Below are 20196 nucleotides of genomic sequence, written 5' to 3' on the forward strand. Positions count from 1 at the left end.
ATTAAAATATAAAAAAAAAGAATAAAAAAAAATCAATTTCTACCTAAAACAACCAGAGATTGATCCAGCTTGATCCAAAATGGAACCCTCTGATCTAGATCTTGGTTTTATTGCTGAGAATAGACCATTTTCTTTGTTTTCAGTTTTCTTCATTTTAGCTGAAAACGATAAGTAATAAGCAAAGCAACCTTTCATTTAACAAGGAAAAACCATTTTGTGTTTTGGATCTACAATCCCGCTCCCACAGAAAAATCAGATTGCTGGCTTCACTAAAAATATTTCTTGTTTAGTTTATTGTTGAGTAGGTTGAAAAACTTTTTTTTTTTGGCCCACAAGTACTTTTATACAATGTACAATCTCAACTTTCATTAAAAAAAAAAAAAATATGAAATTCAGAAGTCAAATTTGCTGAAAAAAACAACACTGAAATTCTGATTTAGATTATCTTCTCAAAACAAAACATTGAATTTGAATTGGAAAAATTTAAAAGATTTGCCAAAACAAAATCTGAAAATCAAAAATTTTCTCAATAAACTCAGAATATCTGTTGGATTTACTTTATTTTTTATTTTTTTAGGGAAATTTCCTCCTTTTTCTACCTACAACGGCCGTAAACGCAGCCGTTCTTTGGAGCTGACAATTTTGGGCCACGTGTCAAAAAGTTTGGACATCCCCGCGTTAGAAACCCCCCCACCGGCGGGTCCGTACATGTGAACCCCCCGCTCAACTCCGCCCAACCCCCACTGACTCCACATGAGGACGGACTGAGAGGAGCGGCGGCGGCTCGCTGCAGCTGCAGGACGGCAGATGGCACCGCTGCGCCGTTCCTGCGGACAACTCTTGGCTCGGAGACGCGTCCACGTTGTTCACACTGTGCTTTCGCTCCACTTCCCCTATTCAGCGTCCCACCCTCACTCTCTGCCTCTCCAGCTTCCAGTGTGCACCTATCCGTCTCCCACAAGCATCAGCTGCCTCTTCCATCAGTCTCCGCGCTCCTACGGCGCACAGAAATAAACCAGCAAGGCGATGGGAACTCTGCGCCCGGAACGAGCGGTCTCCGCGGCCACCGCGAGCCTCTGCATCTTCCTGCTGACCGCCGCGGCGGTGTGGACGGCGCTGCCCGGAGCCGTGCAGGGGGACAGCGGGTCTTTTAGCCGGCGCGGCGGTAGCGGGGAGGATCGGACGTTTGACGCGGGCGGCGGCGGTGGCGGGGTGCCGCGCGCCAGGAGAGCCGCGTCCTGGGATAAACGGATGTCCCTGCTCAGCAGCTCGTTTGTGCTGAAAGGAGATGCGACGCACAACCAGGCGATGGTCCACTGGACGGGAGAGAACAGCAGCGTGAGTAACCCGTCCCGTCCCGTCACGAGCCGCTGACTCCCCACCACCACCACCCTACTCACATCCCTCTCCCGTTTATCACCTTCCAGCATCCATCAGCCCCCCTCCGCCCAGTCCCCCCTTAAAACAACTTATTGAGACAGGAGGATCAGAAAGGCAGCTGTTTTTGTTTTTTTTTACGCGTCCAGGTGCTCCATCTGCACGCGCGTTAGATGGGCTTTTGTTGTCATGACACCTTATCCTCCGTCCAGGTCACACAGCGCCCGGATTCCTGGCATTTTGTCGGTCAACTCCCACAATGCTTCGTACTTTAGCCACAACGGTGCTGATTAACTTGTAGAAAACTACTTTGGATTCATTAGTGCCTCTGTGCGTTATTCCGTTCCGTTCCGAGGGAGTCCGGCACTGGTGCGTGCGCGAGCGCGTCTGGAGACGAGCAGCGCGCGCGCTAGCCATGACAGAAATGATAATGAAGCTTTGTTAGACAGGAATGCTGCATTACTTTAGGTAATGCTAATAATGGAGGGGTGCCTTTAAAAAGTATTTATTCTTTTTGAACTTGTTTGAAGCTTTATTAATGTGTAACTGGAATATTATATGATGGAGGAACATTATTATGAAATGGAAAGGATGCATGGCTTTCAGGGTTTTGTGTAAATATTCTGAAAGGTGTGGCATGCTTTTGTAGTTATCTTGTCAGATAAAGGTAGTTTGAGTTTTTAATTTAATTTAATTTTTATTTTTTAATTATTTCATCGTAGCTCTGGCTGTCTGGTTGGGTCCTCCAGCAATTTTTCTTCAGTGATTTGCCTCATTCCGTCCATCAGTTCTCACCTACACAAATAGCTTGAGTGACGTTAACCCACTCAAGCTTTTTCACTAAAAAAGAATGTTTTATAGCTTCTATTTATTTCAACCTTGAATTCAGGTCAATTCACAGATGGAATTTTTAAAGTAAAAGCCAGTTTTGAAAAAAAAAATAAAATAAAAATTCTGTCACTGGTAATTTTGAAAAGTGAGGAAACAACCAAATAAAATTGAAATTGCTATTTAAAAAAAAAATCTGATTTTATTTTTAAGCCACGTCCCGCAGTCATAGTTTGACATGCAAGTATCGGCTCATCACTTCCTCCCACAACGAAGGAACTCGGTGGAGCCTGATGAAGTCTCTGCCTCACCTGTCTGCTGTATTTTAGTCTTTATGATGCTCTTTTCTCTATTTGATGGATTCATACTGAGATTGAATCACAGACAGACACTAGTCTGTCTGTGATTTTAGTGATTCCTGAATGCAATTCAGGATGCCCTTCATTTTATTTAAGGGTATCAGATTGAAGGGATTGCTGATTAGAAATGCAGTATTTTACTTGTAAACAAAACACTTGAAAACCACGCATCTTTTTCCTGCTACTTGACAAGCACACTCTACTCTGTCACAGAAACATTCCAATTAAAATTCAGTGAAGTTTTTACTTGTAAAATGATGAAATAATTGGTGTGAATACTTTTTTTCAGACGGATGGCCTTCAGGAGTCCCAGCAGCATTAAACTGTAGTCGCATGTTGTCTTTCTCTATGTCTACAGTAATATCTGCAGAATATCCTTAGGAATAAAAACTGCAGTGTTGAAATTAAAGGCTTTGGATTCAGTCTGTGGAGAGCGTTGTAAACAAACGCAGCGTCTGTGGATGGATATTGACAGACACCAGGCGGGGGTTTGGGTTGGTGGGATGGGGGGTGTTGGTGTCTGCTGGGGACGTCCCCAGCAGTCAGAGGCGTTTTTTGTCTATAGCTGCTGTTCTGCTGCCAGACGAGTCTGGGAGGAGGAGAAATGATCGCTTGCTGGATTGAGACAGATTGTCTGGTGAATAATGTGACGTGTGGACGATGTATTATGGAATGCAAGATGGAGCTTGAATATGTGTTTGTGTTTTGTATTGATTTAAAGCCAGTGGAGAAGGTGAAAGAACACAACAGGAGCTGCAGATTTGGAGAATTAGATGAATGAAACGGAGGAACTGCCTTGAATGCAAATCTGTGTTAAAGGAGAGCTGCTTTGGACTGTTATCTTTTGCATGCTGGAGCTTGTAAACTACCATTTTTTGTGTGTGGAGCTTTTTAACCTGTGATGCGAAGTCTGTAATTATGCAATTTTCCTCTTAACAAATACAAATATTTCAATGTTTCCCATTCAGATTTTTCTTTCATTGCTGCACTTTTCCCCACATCAATCAGGAGTTTTGACCTTTAGCCAATGATGCTATTTCACTCTTAGACTTTTAGTCAACAATTTGTTCATTTTCTTCCTTTTTTTTTTAAGTTCTTAATACTTAAAGCCTTTGTTGTATTTGGAAGCTATAAGTTCTAACTAACTTGAAGGTCAGGAAAAAGACCTAAACTCAGTTCAGTTCTGAGCAAATATGGCCGCCATGGACAAAAAAATTGCAAAACGTGTTTGACTTTTGACAACTTGATATACAATTACTATTTGTGAATAAGTTCAATTAGCTTTAGAAGTCATAAGATGAAGAGAAATACATTTGTGTTTAACAATGATTGGTTTTTCTTAGACACAGAAACTAGCAAATCCCATTTGGTTTAAGATCTTAAAAACTTTAAATTATGTAATTAAAAGTTTTTAATATTTGGAGTTTATGTGATAAACCAATGCAAAGTAATCCATACATTTTAAGTGGACAGAAAAATATACATTGATTTCCTCGTTTTTTTGTTTAGTTTTTTTCTCAGTAAATCTCAAGTGTAGTGTGACGGTGCAGCAGGCATTATGTTTTTATAAGTGAAAATGTTTTAAGGAACAGATTAGAGATGTATTAAAATGACAGCTTGAAACTGAATTCTCCCTTTTTATGATGAAACTAGCATTAACTTGAACTAGCATCCTAGCTATATGCTGAAGGAAACTAGTGTAGAAGCAGTTTAAAACTCTTATGAGCCACTTAATGAGAGCTAAGGTGGCTGTTTTTTCCCGTCTTCATGACAACCATAGATACACATTTTAGAGTGTGTATGTAGGAGGACAATCTCAGGTCCAGAGAAAGAGGGCAGTTCCTGGGAACAGGAAGTGATTCACAGTAGAACCACTGGATTTACCATCAACTTATCAGCTTGCTCAGCAGTGAGTTGGATACACCTAGTGGTTAATCTGCTCCAGTCGGACAGATGTAGATCTAAAAGCAAATACAAAAAGTTTTAAATGAGTCTGTTTAAGTTTGAGCTCAAGTTACAGTTTAAAATAGTCCTGATATTCCCAAGCAGCTCAGTGTTGAAGTCGTAGTACATCTCAGAAATACCTTATGGTAGAGTGATGCTTTGGCATTTAAGACTTCATTCAACTAATAAAGAACTGACATTCTGCTGCTGGACTCCTGTCTGTCTTGTGAGGAACTTCCTCCATTTTTTTTTTCTTCAAACGAGGCGATAAATCCGCAGGGATCCTCCTGCCCAGCGCTCCACTTGCTTCCAGAACTCCGGACCTGCCTTATACTCAATTAACTGCGTGTGTACACTGAAAGGTCGAAAAGAGTGAGTTCATCTCGGTCTAATAAACACAGAAAAATGGGGCCATTCAATTTCTCTAGGGTTGACATTTATGAGCAGTGTGCAGATGGATGGAAGGTAAAAATGAATCTCCACTTCCTTTCTGGTTTCATTATGTCTGTTTTGAGTCTTTAAGGTTTCTACAGTTAAATCTCCGTTGAAAGGGTCAACAGCCCAGGTGGCTTCCGTTACCGCATCAGTCTAGATAATGTCCGGTCTGACGTGATGGAAGCCACCCTCCACCTCTTAGACTCCAAAGTGCTTTAGCAAGAAGATAAATCGCCCCAACAGTTTGCTAGTAAAAGTGCTTCTGTTGAACCCAGCTTCATGTGAGCTTTCCTGAGTTCTTTTTTTGAAGGGACATTCACTTTTCTTTGGCTAGCTGTGATTGGTCAATTGATGGATGAGGTCGCAGTACAGCTTTTTCTTGGACAGCCTCCACAGAACTGGAGTGTGTGTGTGTGTGTGTGTGTGTGTGATACATTGGAAGGCCCATCATTTTTTTTTTCCCAACAAACGCTACGTTATGGGGACCCATTAGTCTTTATGGGACCCAAACACAGGCCCCAGGAGAGTTTTTTTTTTCTTTTTTTTGGGCGTGGGGGTGATTAGGTTTAGGATTTAAGGTATAAATTTAGGTTAGGTTTAGCGTTAGACTTCCATTCATTTCTGTACCCTGACCATAAATTTAACTTTCACATGCCAAAATCCCCATGAATGTAGAAAGGTGTGTGTGTGTGTGTGTGTGTGTGCGCAGAGGAAAAAATGAGATTGAATTTTTGTTTTCTGCAACAAAAAGTCAATACACTTTCATTCATATCCTACAGCATCTGCATTTTAACCCTGAAATGCCAAACAAGGTTTAGTACAAATGTCAAATGGAAAAATAGGAGGGAAAGAAATCAATGTTACATAGATTTTTATGTAGCTAGTCATATGACAGTAATTCCTCTCCGTACATATGCATGTTAACAATATTGCTTTAGGCTGAATATACATATATCAGTTGCTTGTTCAAATTGGGGTAGCATCGATCATTGCAAAAATTATTCCTTCCATTAGCAATGATGCAGACGCAAATTTAAAGCCAGACATTTTAAATTTTAAAACCAGGAACTGGTCTTTAATTGACACGGGGACATGCCAAAACTCCACATGTATCTAGCCTAAAACGTTATTTAGCTAATGCCTAAAAACCACATCACACTTTTGGAAACCTTTTTTTTTTTCTTTCAACCACTCTCGTACTGCGATGCCAGCATAGTTTCATGTCCACTGGACGGACTATGATAAGGATGAGTTCCAATGAAACCAGACTGCTGCCTCATAGCTCCTTGGCATGTGGACTCGCAAAGATGTCACAATATGCTGATGTTGGAATCAGTGGCTATGTAAGGACACCCACGCATGTTGAATAATCCTTCACCATGTTGGTAAGAAGTACACCCCACACTCTGAGACTTTCCAGCAAGTTTCTCCAAAAAGTCTTAAAGATATTCTTTCTTTTTTTTTTGCCTAAATCAAGTTTTTAAAGCTTTTATTGCATCTACACCTTTTTGTGTATGCTCACAATATTTCATCATGTACCTATTTTACCATTATCATTTGTGAAACAGAAATCTGATACTTGATTCATGCCCCAGCATTAGCTTTCAGAAAACAAAAATCATTCTAGTGGTAGGGGGTGAGGCTGGCAGATGGCGGTAATACATCTGCTGTCAGCAGAACAAAAACAGCAAAAATCTTTTCCCCTTTAATTTTGTATCATCTTACTTGCATAACAGCTTACATAAAATTCCACAGACTTCCTCAGTTCGGTATGCTGAATGACATATTAAGCTTTCTGGTCTGGTGACATGCATATCACACATAATTTTGGCTTTTAAGAACATAATTGAAACCTTGTTTTTTGCAGATTGGGTGGGACTCTTATGAAGGACAGTTCAAAAAATATTAACCCGAATGAATTTCTACATTTTCTAGTTTTTTTTTTAAAATGCCTATTAAAAACTCACAAATGATTTAGCGCACCACATTCAGTGAAGAAAAGATGTGGCTTAAAGCTTGTTTTTTAAAAGCTTGTTTTCGATTGACTAAGTGTTACTTAAGGCTCTTTCTTCCCCAAACTTCTGACCCTTTTGGTTGAAATCAGCTGAATTTAAAGGCATTTGTCTGTTTTTCTCAAGCTGGCATTTAAAAGAGGGCATTTTGTTCAGGGCTGAAAGTGGTAAACAATCTTCACTAGTTTTTTTCTTTTTTACTTTTTAAATTCTGCCCCTGCCAATTATTGGCCTTATAAACATGCAGACTCAGTGTCTGTAATGTTATGTGGTGACTAACAAATCAATTCATCGCATGATAAATTAAAAGTAGTGAAATTCTTTTCTGATATTTTGTGAAGGGCAGTTTTTACAGATTTCATAAACTGTTTAATTTATGGTTTTGTTTGTGTGGTTATTGCTCTTCTTTTCATCCACTTCCAGTGTTGCGGGTTCTTTACAAAGTCGAAGTTTATTGATCTTTAAAACTAGTATTATGCCTTATTCCTTGAACATTGTCTGAAAATGACTATAGTTTGTTGTAATTTCTGGGACAATTTATCATCCAGTAAAATTTGTTATTGTGATGGACCTAATGACAAAAAATAGTTGAGTCATCAACATATGTGGGGTTATCCCTAAACTAGAGACAGGACATAGATATTAAAGGAAAGCAGCCTCAGTTCAAATTTATAGTTGATAAATGACACAAAGTTGTCTAATACATTTGGACAAATTTAGCAGCATGCCAGACAATCCCGCCTACTTTTCCAGTCAGTACATGATGATTACCTGTAGCTGTGTCTATTGACCATATGAATGTGCAATTTGACATTTGAAATAATTTTTCTTAATTGAAACATGGGAATTTTGAAAAACTAAGAAAAACTTTTTTTAATTAAAAAGTTTGGTGCTAGGATGATTTATTTTGTGTGTATACTGCTCAAAAAAATAAAGGGAACACTCTGCTACTGGCACAAACCACACAGAAGAAAAGAGGAAGTAGTTGGAGGATGATAGCGCAGCATGTTTAATGACTTATCTTGAGAACAAACTTATTCAAACGTATTCACGCAATTTTGTTTTTCTTACTTAATGGAAACGCCGCAACCCAGAACTGTTTTTGCGACAAGGTTTTGCGCCCATTTTAATGGAAATGCAGCACAAAGATCCATTAATACCAACACTTTACTGTTCAGAGGAATGTTCTCTAATGAAGTCTCAGTGCTGTGATATAGTCAGCAATTTCACTGAAAGTGATAGAAATGTTTTTTTTTTCCATCTACCAGGAGTAAATTTGTTATCCAGAGTAACATAACGGCTTTTATTTACTGAGAACTTTAGTTCCCAGAGGACTTCCCGCCAAGGGTGAAGCTGTATAACATGACACCAGCTTTCTGACTGAAGAGAGCCTTCACCACTGAAAGGACTCTCTTTATGTCTCCCTCTCTTCTCTGAGTTGTTGGCTAGCCCTGGGGAACCCTGAGCCCAGCTCTTCTTCCATCTATTTCTGTCTTCTCTGTGGTGATGAACAGCATAGCTCTGTGTGTGTGTGTGTGTGTCTACCTGATGTATGCGTTTGGAAACTGGACTGGGCATATAATAGGGTTTCTCTATTCTACGAGGATCGATTGTTTCGGGGAGAGGCATGTTTAAAAAGCGACACTTCGACCACACCTGTTTAGGAGGAAAAAAATGTGCGCACTCATGTTCTGGTGATCCCTGGTGGGCTGTCTTGCAGTAGCCCGAGTGATTAACGAGCGCCAAAAGGGGCGCTGACAGTCCAAACTCCTGGCCCACCCTCAACACCCATGTGGGAATTGTGAATTATTTCTGCCATTTCCTGGTTTAAGAACTCTCCAGGGTGAATTCTGACTGTTCAAACCCTTATAGGTTTTTTTAAAAAGTAGTGTTGATTTACATTACGTCTTCACAGTTTGCTCAGTTCTTAGTTTGAATGAAAAGGTGGTGAAAGTATGTTGTGAGCTTTTATAATTTCATGTATGCACGACAAAGTGCCAAGCTCGGAGCAGATGTTTCTCCCTGGGACGATTGAAAGAGTTGCACTGACTGTTCATCTTGATTGTAAATCACCAATGTGGTGGGACTTCAGAGGATGCTGCTGTGAATGCTCTGAGTTTATGGCTGCTATGAGAAGCATTGAACGGGTGTTGAAATGTCATACTGAGCAGTTGCCACAACTGCTCCAACTGGTGGCTTTTTCTGTATTTTCACAGCAGATTTTTAATTTTTTTACAAGATCTAAGGAAGTTATTGTCCCTCACAACTGCTGGGTAGAGGTTTCCTCTTCTGTTTTAATTACTAGATCCAGAGTAAATGGGATTATGGTCAGTGTCCTTGCAGATTTCCTGTGGTGGTAGGCCAAAGGAAAGGAAAGGCTCAACAGGATTCTGGCGCACTCAGGATTCTGACTCTCGTCCATAGTCTTGTAATGGATCACTTGCAAAATGAGATTCTGGATACAGGTGGATCAAATCAGCTTGGATCAGGATGCTCTCTAAAGCTTTCCCAGGTGAGTCCCACTTGGACACCGCAGGGCATGGCCAGAACTTGCTGCTGGGGGTTTGTATCACCTTGGGATCCCCTGGATGAGATCTCAAGAGCCTCCTAGATCTGTTAACTGCATTTTACAAAACTCGATATGAAGGCAGTATATGAATAGAGCCAGACAAAATGGAACTTCAGACTGGACCTATGGTACTGGTCAAAATGGTATGCACATTTTGTCCATACATACATGGACATGGATCTATGTACACTAGTTTCTTTTTGCATGCCATTGACATGCAAGCAAGGGAGACTGGTGTCAACAACTGTGACCATATACGTAATTGTTCAATTTGACATTGCCAAAATAACTCAGTGGAAACGGGGCAGAGGACAGGAAGTTGTAGCATGATGATGGCGCGTTATGTTTTTAATGACTTATCATGTGCTTATTCACATGTGATTTTAACTTTTTCTTATTTAATGCCACCACAGTGGCAAAATTATTTTTTTACACTAGCAGAATATTGACAGTTTTGCACACATTTGTAATGGAAACAGTTACTTTGTGTTTGCTGGGTGTTGGTGTGTTTCCATTATACCATACAACAAATGTGTCCATTTTTAAATTCTTAACATTCATTAGCATTAAAAAAATCTCTTTTAGAAGAGGACATGTACCATTGAAGACTGGAATAGACTTCTGCCCCTCCCACCACCCTGAATAGGATTAAGGACACACAAAGTCAAATGAAGTACTACACTGTGCTAGAAGATACTTTTGATTTTGAATTAAAATCTCAGTTTGGGAGCAAATCTAAATGTTTACCTTTTCTATGGCATTAACATTGATCTTTGTTTTAGCTTAGAGACACAAAGAAGATGCCTCTTTTAAGCCTCATCCTCTGCCTCTTGCAACCATCCCCACACTCCACCCTCAGGTATCAACATTTCATTGTAGCCAATCAGGTCCAAGGATTACCTCCCTGTGGGGTACATCTGATGTAAACATGACTTTGGTTGAATTTAAATCGAGTATTTAGAAGGAAGCGTAATGTTTTATAATGGGATGCATGCCTTCCTTTTGCATGCTAAATCTTGGCTCACGCAGGTGTGTATATATACACACACGCGCACATACACGCGGATGAGCCAGCATGCTCTTTTGTCACATCTGCCGTCACACAAACCATCTTGACTTAATGTGAAAGGTATTCAGTCACACTTCATGTTCTAAACAGACAGTTTATTTGGTTGCTGGTTGTTCCTTTGAGGAAAATCGTTTTAACGTGTAAAAAAAAAAACAACCCTCCATACATTTTCTTTTTATATTATTTTATATTTTTGTATGACCTCATTCATACTACATACATTTGGTTCTTCCTTGTCTTTTTCTCAGCGTTGTCTCTGAATGACAAGTAAAGCTCAGGCACTACAGGCTTGCCAGTCGACATTGCCGTCAGGATACATCTTGTCAGTGTGTCTATCCAACGTTGCTGACTGGCTCCTGGCTTCCTGTCATGGATGACTGATACCCGTCCTGCATGAGAGCCTGAGAAATATATTGCTGTGGGGCTTATATGGTTTCAATAAAAAGGCTCTCCAGGTTAAAATAATACTTTTAAATCTTTCATAAAGGCAGTGTCAGTGGATTTAACTGTTCATTTTAGCTAAATTCTTTATAGTAAAATCAATTTTTTTTTTTATTAGAATTTTTTATCTTTTTGGCATGGGATTTTTTTTTTTTTTTCAAATGTATTGTGGAGAAATTGTAGCAACAATCAAATTTGGTCCTATTAGAAACAAAGGCTGGTGGTTAAATTTTAGCTACAACTGGCTCAAGATTAACTGAGCTAACCAATGCTAGCTACATTGGTTTGATTTGGTGTAATGACGCATCCAGCTGAGACAAGAGGCTATTATGAGAATTTAGAGTTGTAGCGAAACTAAAAATACCATTTTGTTTCTTTCACAAATTGAAACAATTTACAAGAAAACGATTGTATTTCTAAAATTCAAATCCGTAGAATATTCACACCTCGGCTTGAACGGCTCACATATTGTGGTTGCTCTCCAACACTGTTGGTCAAGAATGGTCCCAGTCCTAACTTAGTCCTAGAATCAGGACTAAGTTATCCCTAACTCTGTCTTGGAAATGGTGCTAAAATTATTAAATAACTTGGATTTCCTGCTTTTATATTTAATATTACTAGTGTCTTTGAATGAACTTCGTTCATTTACATAATTTCCTTCAAGCTTTTATGTACCCAGTTCTATAGAGCTAGAGGTTGCCTGTATTGCCCCCTGTTGCTATTATTGGAACAATAGGAAAGCTGATCCTACAGAACTCTGGAGAGAATGTTGAAATGTGGTCCATTAGGATTTGTTCAGCATTTCACTTTCATCGTGACACATCAGTTTGAAGCCTTTCTTTCAGTTGTAAATCTCCTTTTATTGTATTCTCCAAAGGTGCCTTACATACAAGTTGAACATTTCGTGAGAAAATGATACAGCGATCAAAAGTTATTCGCGTGTCCTTTGTGGATGTGGATCCATGCATTCTTTTTAAGCTTGGGGAATATATTTCCACCTGCGTCGGCTGCTCAAACGTTATCTGCGATTAGTTTGAAATCTTTTGTCTTCTATTTTAAATAATACAAAAACCCGGCTGTGGAGGCTTGGATTTTGCAGATTTTAGGATGTAAAGAGTGGAAATTACTCCTTAGCTGTACTGTTTTGCTTGGAGAAACGTCAAGAATCTGTCTGGGGTTGGAAAGTGAGGATGGACTCGGCAGCCTTCTGATTGAGAGGGGCTCTCTGCGGACTCAAAGCGGGTGTTTCTACAGAGCAAACACTGATTAGCTACGTCCAGCAGCAGAAATCTTTCAGGGACTTACTGAAATCACCTGCAGTGACTGCTTTAAAGAGTTGAACAGCTAAAAAGCCAGTCAAGGGTACAATTTCTTTGACCCAAGCCTAGCTTAACTAATTTTTTTTAATGTTTTTTGTTTTATCTTTAACTACTTAAATTAGGTTCACACAGTCTCAATAACCAAAATTGCTTTTGTTTTTAATGTAATTGCAAGGTAGCAACATTTACCCCTCTCTACTTATAATCATCTCTAATAATTCGCTACAGTTGGCTATTAAAGGGGCAGTATCATGTTTTCCTGGTACATAGTGGCATTTTATACTATAATCAAGTAACTTACTTTCAGTTGTTGTAAAAATGCTATATATGTTAAATATGACTTAAAAGAAAAGTTACTTCTTGATTTAACGCCTTTGAAACTGGACCTCTGTCTGTAAAGTCTAACAGTTCTAATGCAATAACATGGTCTATAGTTCAAAGTTGATTTTACACAATCCCTTTAAGACAGTGTGATTTGTATTGATGCTCTTATTTTGAAATGCAACCGGATGTACTCTACCAAGGGAGGTGAAGTTATGGATATGTCGCTAATGTCAGCTAACGCAATCTGGCTGCCGTTATATCAAACAAAGTTGTCAATAAGTCATCTGATTCTCTGAGTTACAACAGCAAACTCGTGAAACTAAAGTAATAAAGGAAAGCCGGACGTCAGAGAAGTAAGCTCGCAATATTTGAGAACTAAATCTGATGTTGTTGACGTCTGATCCGGCGTGGTCCTTGAGGAACGCCGACTCGCCTCTTTTCCTCCTGAGCAGCAGTTTCCACAAAAGTTTAAAGGAGCAGCTCGGTCCAAAACTTTCTCCTCTGGAGTTGGTGAAGGATACTCTGTGATGACCGTTGTAGCACCATGTCTCGGCGGTGTTGACGCTCACACCGCTTTAATCGCTCCACAGAGAGACCATGACATCTTTGCACATTAAGCAGGAACGACGCTGAGGACAAATGGTTTTTCTCCTAGTCTGGAGTCTCCAGAACAGTCCTGGGCTGCTTTTAGCTAATTCTCACTCAATCCATCTCTGAAGTGAATAGAGTTAATTAGCAGTAAGTTAATTTGATTTGGAACAGTCTTTCTTCCCTCCTCACAGTTAATAGGAAGCAGCATTCATCAACTGTGCTTTGCTGAAGGTATTGACTTCAAAGAGAAACCCTAGATTTTTTTTTTTAATGACACAAGGATGTGCTTTCATTCTACTTCCAGCTCTACATTTTAGGATCTTTTTGAAAGGCTATAAAGAGCATTTCATTACTTTATTTAACAGGGTGGACAAGAAGTATTATTTGTCAGAATAGTGAAAAAAAGTGTCTTCCTGGCTGGGTTTATAATTTTACCAGATACCCAAAGTTTATCATGCAGCCTGAGCCTTTAGCTCAACTTCTTGTCTGCACTTCAAAGGCGTCTTTTTTGTTTGACTGGGAACGATGTGTTCACTTTCCTTGCCAACCACACCTGCGTGCTAGCACAAAAGGGTCCAGAAGCAGTAAAACATGAATTACCATGTGTTGAAAGACACGGAGCCAGCCAGTTCTAGTTCTCTTTTTATCTTGAAAAAGCAAAAAAAAAGAAAAAGAAAGAAAAAGTGGGCTGAATGTATGTGACTCATGTCGACGGCAATTAGCGCTCCGGTGTATCCGGGGAGGTGTGGCGTTGGAGGCGATCGGGTGTGGGAGGAAAGAGGAGAAAAGACAGAAGAACACAACTCCACGTTGAGTTATTTATTTATATAAATATTTTTTGAAACTCTGTGTGTTCCTCTGCTGGGTTTTCAACAAACGCGCTTGTCAGGAACGGCGGTTGTTTTACATGAAAAACACGAGGCCGTGTGGTGCGATCAGAGGCTGGCAACGGTTTAACACACTCCACTTCCCAGGCTGTTGCTTTCCCTCTCTCGCGCTCCCTCTCCGCCTCGCCGTGTGTCCCTCGCCCACTTTACGCCGTGTACTTTTTTTTTTCCTTTTTTGCTTGACTGATGTGTTCCCGTGAGTGAGAATAAAGAAGCAAAGAAGCGACAAATTCAATTACTCTTTGGAGTGCCGCTCGCGAGAGAACGAGTGAAGTCAGGTGAGTTTAGGCTCGGGTGTAAAAGGAAAGCACTAAAAAGGCATGACACTCTGACAGAAGGAAATGTAGGCTTCAATACAGACTGGACTGCTGATAGTGTGGGGTTTAATAAGCAGGGTAAAGGTTCAGATGTGAATTGACAGTTAAAAGTGTTCCTTCATGTTCTTCTCTAAAAGAAATGCTTTCATTTTCACCTTAGATCAAATACCAATAGATACATAGAAATTACAAAATTTTAAGAAAACACTCCATTCTAAAGAGTTCCACACAGTAGAGCGCTTTACCTCTGTTAATTTCCTCTTTGACTTGTGCAATGAGGCGACAAACGCTTACCCTCCTTCAGCCAAGCGACTGGCGAAATGTCTGCGCGCAAAATTTCGTTGACGTATCTTCATGTCTGATTGGACGCATCACCCCTATGGATGCCATTCACTGTGCCCACCGCAAGGCCAACATGTGGGTGTCATCAGAATATTACCAGCGAGTGACTAAGTTGTACAATAAAATAGATGGAGAACCGTCCTCGCACCCTAGTGACGCGTTTATACCTCAAGGCCCGGCATGAATGATGGAGTGATGGCCACCTCCCCCATAAACATAATTTATAATGGATTTTCCACATCAGTCTGTCTGTTTGATGCTATTAGAAAAGTACTGCAAAATTACTGAAAAATTATCAAGACGAGAAGATTTAATTTATTATAAACGTTAAGCCAAAATGATATTTATTGGTGGAATTGCTAACCTTGCATTGCATGAACCCAGCTCAGTCTTTTTCTTCTTTTGAACTTTCAAGTTGACACTAATGTCAATGTCAGTGTTGATGTATTTTCTTTTAGTTCTATGTTGTTGTTTTTTTCCATTTTAGATTAAAACATGAGAACGTTTTGGACCAAAACCAAACATTTGTCGAAAAATCCTTTAGGATTGTATTTTGGTGGCGCAAGCAGAGTTGAGGGCCAAATTCTTTTTCATGTTCATCGTTATAGTTTTTCTTGAAAAAGTTAATTAAATTATTGGCACACAAAGCTTCATATTTTGCTATTACCTGTTGGTAATTCATACAGACCAAACTGGATAAGCTAATTGAGAAAAATGCATCCAGTTTGTGATTTAATATCTTAGTGTCTCAAAGGCAGATAAACTTAGTTTGACCCATCTTTTTGTTGCTTACTAATAATAAAAAAAATAAAACAAGTTTCAAGTGACAGTCCATGTACGCAGACGGAAAATATAAAAGCACAAAACTTTATCTGGCCAAACTGTACCAACAAAATCTTTCAAACCATAATTTGTGCCTCAGTAGTCCAATATTGATCGACATTATCAGTCTAATGACATTTAAAGGCAGAAAACATTTAAAGTGGATTTATGAGCGGAATTCAGTCGGTATACTCTGTACTTGCTGGGGTGACTGTCTCTTGGCCAGCTGGATAATTCTGCTACAGGAATGAGAGAATGGAGCTCAGGGGATCTCTGCTTATACCTCACAGTCAGGCAATTCAATATGGGTGCCAGAAAATAGCTAGATGGGATTAACTGAAGTATAGGACATGGTGCGCCAGTATATTCTCTCTAAAATAATCAAACTACCTGAAAGTCACCTTTACAATTGGAGAAACTTAGAGACTGCAGGATATTTGGACTTTAAGATAAAATTAGGATTTGTAAAATGCATCTGTGACTCATTATACACATTATTTTCTCAAGTGAACTAACACCCAAGGGAAAGACCCCTAAAAATATCCCCCCAAAAATCAGCTGATGTTTTAGATTCAGGTCTTTATTCACCTCCCAGTGGTCAACCAATCTTACAGCAAATCGCAATAAAAACAACATGCCAATGATTATTTAGCTAAAAGGCGTGGCACTAGATTCACCTGCTTCAACCAGTGGGCATTAAAAACATAACTTGTCGATCAAATGCATAAAAGCGCTGTTATAACTAAAAATGTGAACAATAATTAATAACGCTGTAATCTCTTAGGGAGCTTTGAAGAGCAGAAGCTCAATGCAAACACTGCTTTACACTGGAAATCTACTGGGAAAGTCAGAGTTCACTGAGAAAACACACGTTTGGTGTCCAGGACGGCTGTGTGCATACAGGCTGAAGTAAACGTTGTTGGTATTACCTTTTCATTAGCATGTCTAATGGTTTGTATGTGCTGTAAAAATATTTACCTTTTGTGTTTGAATGCTTAAAATGGAAAGAAGTGTATCACCGGCATTCATTGCTAATTGTATGCGATGCCAACAGGACGTTGGGCTGGTTTTTACCAGGTTAGGACTTTCTCCACTCAGATGCGTTTCAATTTTCAGCTCTGTGCTGTGATTTTTTTTTTTTTTTTCCAAGACAAAAACAACAACAACTCATCTCAGGCGGACTGTAGCAACGTTTTTCAAACTGCAATGTCTTTAGTAGCAGAGGGGGTTCTTTTCAGAATGAGAAAATGATATTTACTCCCTGGTCGCTGTGGCTAAGTCAGTTGGTTTGCTTTTTCTTTTGGTCAGGAGGAACATAGGAAGTGTCTGAGGGAGCGTCAGACACTTCAGGATAACGTGAGTAAACACAGGCAGTGCATCACATAGGTAATGAGATTCTCCACTCTGTTTAAATCCAGCGCCCCTCAGCACCACAAGAGAACAAACAAACCCCCCTTTTCATGAAGTCGTCTTTCTGGGAGGAAACTGACCAACGTTCACTTGTACATAGACGCACTTCAGCACTCTCCCTCTCCTCTCTGTGAATCTGGGCAGCCTGTTTGTATGCAAATACATTATTTGGAAGAACCCCCTGCCCATACGCCGCGCGCCCACAGGCAGAATCCCGAAGAGACTCGCCGCTGCTGCGGTGGAGTAAACAACACTCCAGCAGGGCAACAGAAGCAGGGAGAGGGAAGCTTGTTTGCCCTTTTTTGTCAGTCTGTGTGTATTCAGTAACAGGCCCAACTTGTTCCTTCCTTTTCTCTTCTGGTAATCCCTTTCTCATTATCATCCTTTCTTTTCGTTTGCCTCGGAAAAACGGCTTAGTGCCAAAAAGCTGCGCCAAAACACAAGCTGATTTCCGGAGTGTAGCATCTCTTCTTTTTTGGGTTTGGGAGAGATTTGTAAAGCTGCTGTTCAGCGGATATCCGTGTTTCTCTGTGGGATTATTTGCAGGTCATTGTTGGACATGACTCTTGGTCGCAATGCCAAGACACACATCACTCAATTAAATTGAGAAAAGGAAAAGGATAGACTGTTTTCCCATCCAATGCAAGAAATTAAGATCAAATACTCCTGCACTTAAACTACAAAATTTTCACCAACATTTAAAATATTACCTGTTTTACCACAAAAAAAATATATAGTTCAGTATGACTTGTACAATACCCGACTTTCTCAATACCCAAGTATGTTCTTGGAAGTACGTACTTGGCAAGCATAGTTTAAAGTATGTTCTTATCAAGGAGGCAAGAAGGATGGATCTTCCATTGGAACAGACCGGACATGATGTCACCGCTCACCTAAGATCTTTCTTAAGTAAAACTTCTCCTGTTTTACTTGAGAATGTCATTATTTTCTCATTTATTAGAGATAATGAGCATTTTCTCTCCTGATGTTCAAATGGGGACCAAAATTGCAACATTTGTTACACTTTCAGCTGGAGCAATTTACTTTAACCCTGCACTTTTCCAAAAGATCCAAACCCTTTGAAAAACTTGTTCCCACCCTCACCTGTGGGGGCGCTGAAATAGGAACCACTGAAGGAAACGACACAGAAACCTGAAGACACTGAGCGCAACTTCGTCTGTACAAAATATAAACAAAGATGGAGTGGCGTCAATTTTTAGAAGTTGTAGGATGACTCTTTTCTCCTTGGCGAGAAACCACGAGTCGCTTCTTCCTCCAGTGCAAGACTTGTGCATTTTTTGGGGGTGGTTTTGACCCATAATGCCCTGCGCTATTGTTCGCTTCCTGCTTTTTCCATGTGAGGAAACTCAACTTTGGCTGTCACTGGACATCATGCACAACTATAATCCCAAACATGTCCCCTCAGTGGTTTTAGCAAAGGTTCCAGAAGACGCTAAATCAGTCATCATGGTTGACCAGTGAGTCATGTTGCAGATGGCCATAACGGCAGAAAGGCATTTTATGTCTCCTTTGGAGAAACCACCTGTAATACTAGCTGTACTGAGCTGTTTTTTTTTTTTTTTTGATCTGGGTGTTGAATCATTTTAAGGTTTTCCCGTAAAATCTCTCTTTCTTTGGTTATAAAAGACTGACTTTGATGCTTATGCAGACTGCCTTCAATACAAGCCAAGCCATAGATATTTGAAAATGGTTTCTTTTCAAGCAAAAGCTGACAAAGCTTATTGTAAATGACACCATGAACAAGAGATTTAGTCTCTCTGGGACACGTTGTTGTTTCTGTCCCCGCAAAACGGCTCACTTTCAGGAACATCAGAGCAGCTCTGGTGGGCAGTGAATAACAAGTATTCTCTATCAAAACATGAAACTGCATCTCTCTTCAGTGTCTGTCTGGATCTGGGAGGTTCCTTTTTTTTTCTTTCTTTTTTTTGTCTTGCTGTGTGCCTGTCCCTGTAAGTCCCATTCCAGTAGTCCACAGAAAGAAGACATTCTTCTCTGCAGTGTTACAGCCTTGTTAAACCCATTCCCCTCTGTTAAACCTCGCCTTTCTCTTGGCCCCCTTTTTTCCCGGCGCCTCCGTTTCTCCGGCCAAGTGAAAGGCAGTCAGTCCGATGCCATTCACAAGCAAAGGAATACAATGCCTGATTGGTGTCAATTAGCTAAAAGCTTCAGAGAGCGCTTTTGATTGAATACGTTTGCATACATTATCTCTTCCTTAGTCCGCCCACTTATTCGGGTGATTGATTGGCACATGGATGAAATAAAAATGAGCATTTTCCCTTCCCTTTCTTTCCCTCATAAACCTTTTTACTGGAGCTGGAGTCCAATACGGCGACCAGTTGCCAGGAAGCTGCTTTTATTTCCTAGTCAGGAACTCTTCCCCGTTTTTTTTTTTGACACACCGGGGCGAGAAGCTTGTGTGCGCCGCCAGAATAAAGAGTGTCACAGCTTCGGTTACTATCTCTTTCCACGTCTGTCGCAATCAAAGCCATGACCTCGTTCTCATTAGCGACACTTCCGTTGCCGAGCGCCAACGCAAGCGGCTCGTGAACTGGTCTTGAATGGATGTTTTAAGGCTTTTTTTTTTCTGCCTCTGGAAAAACAAGCACTCCCACAAAACGGAGGCCCGTGTGTAAACATGGAAATTTATGCGACGAAGTTCGTCAGCGAGATTCCTTCAAGGTCTCTTAACTTAATTAAGCTGAGCAGTCGTCTCACAAAGTTGGAGAAGTGGTAGACCTTGGAGAAGCTCAGCCGCGCGAAACGTTTTAAATGCCAGTTTTTCCCTTTTTTAATGAAGAAGTTGTAGTTTGACGGTGACGGTGTCGTTGTCTAGTCAAAGGTTTGGCAACAAGCATCTTGTTAGCCAGTTAAATCCGTTGGATGTTCTCTCCAGTTAAGCCATTTTTATTATCTAACGAGCTCTCTTGTGTCGGAACGCTCAAATCAAAGCCACTCCCTTAGAAACAGGCTGGTTAATGATCCTGATCCGGCATCAGAACCACGCCGTTGTCCTTGTTGTTCAATCATTCTCTTTATGCCTAGCGCCTACATTAGGCCTGAAATCGTGTTGCAATATGCATGTTTCTAGCCTTAGGAGGAAGACAGGATGAGAAAGAGAATCATCATACC

General features: G+C 40.3%; 1 protein-coding gene across 3 annotated transcripts in view; it reads left to right on the forward strand.

Moving 5' to 3' along the window:
• The first annotated feature begins 751 nt into the window (after positions 1–751).
• sorcs2 (sortilin-related VPS10 domain containing receptor 2) overlaps positions 752–20196 on the forward strand; it is a 299117-nt gene continuing 279672 nt past the window's right edge. For all 3 annotated transcript variants that reach the window (XM_016673344.1, XM_007555888.2, XM_016673345.1), the window contains exon 1: positions 752–1338. In XM_016673344.1, the coding sequence (XP_016528830.1) occupies positions 1027–1338 (312 nt within the window). In that variant the 5' untranslated portion in view covers positions 752–1026. The remainder of the gene's footprint in view (positions 1339–20196) is intronic.

This window comes from Poecilia formosa, unplaced genomic scaffold (genome assembly GCF_000485575.1).
Source record: "Poecilia formosa unplaced genomic scaffold, Poecilia_formosa-5.1.2 Scaffold73, whole genome shotgun sequence".
NCBI lineage: Eukaryota > Metazoa > Chordata > Actinopteri > Cyprinodontiformes > Poeciliidae > Poecilia > Poecilia formosa.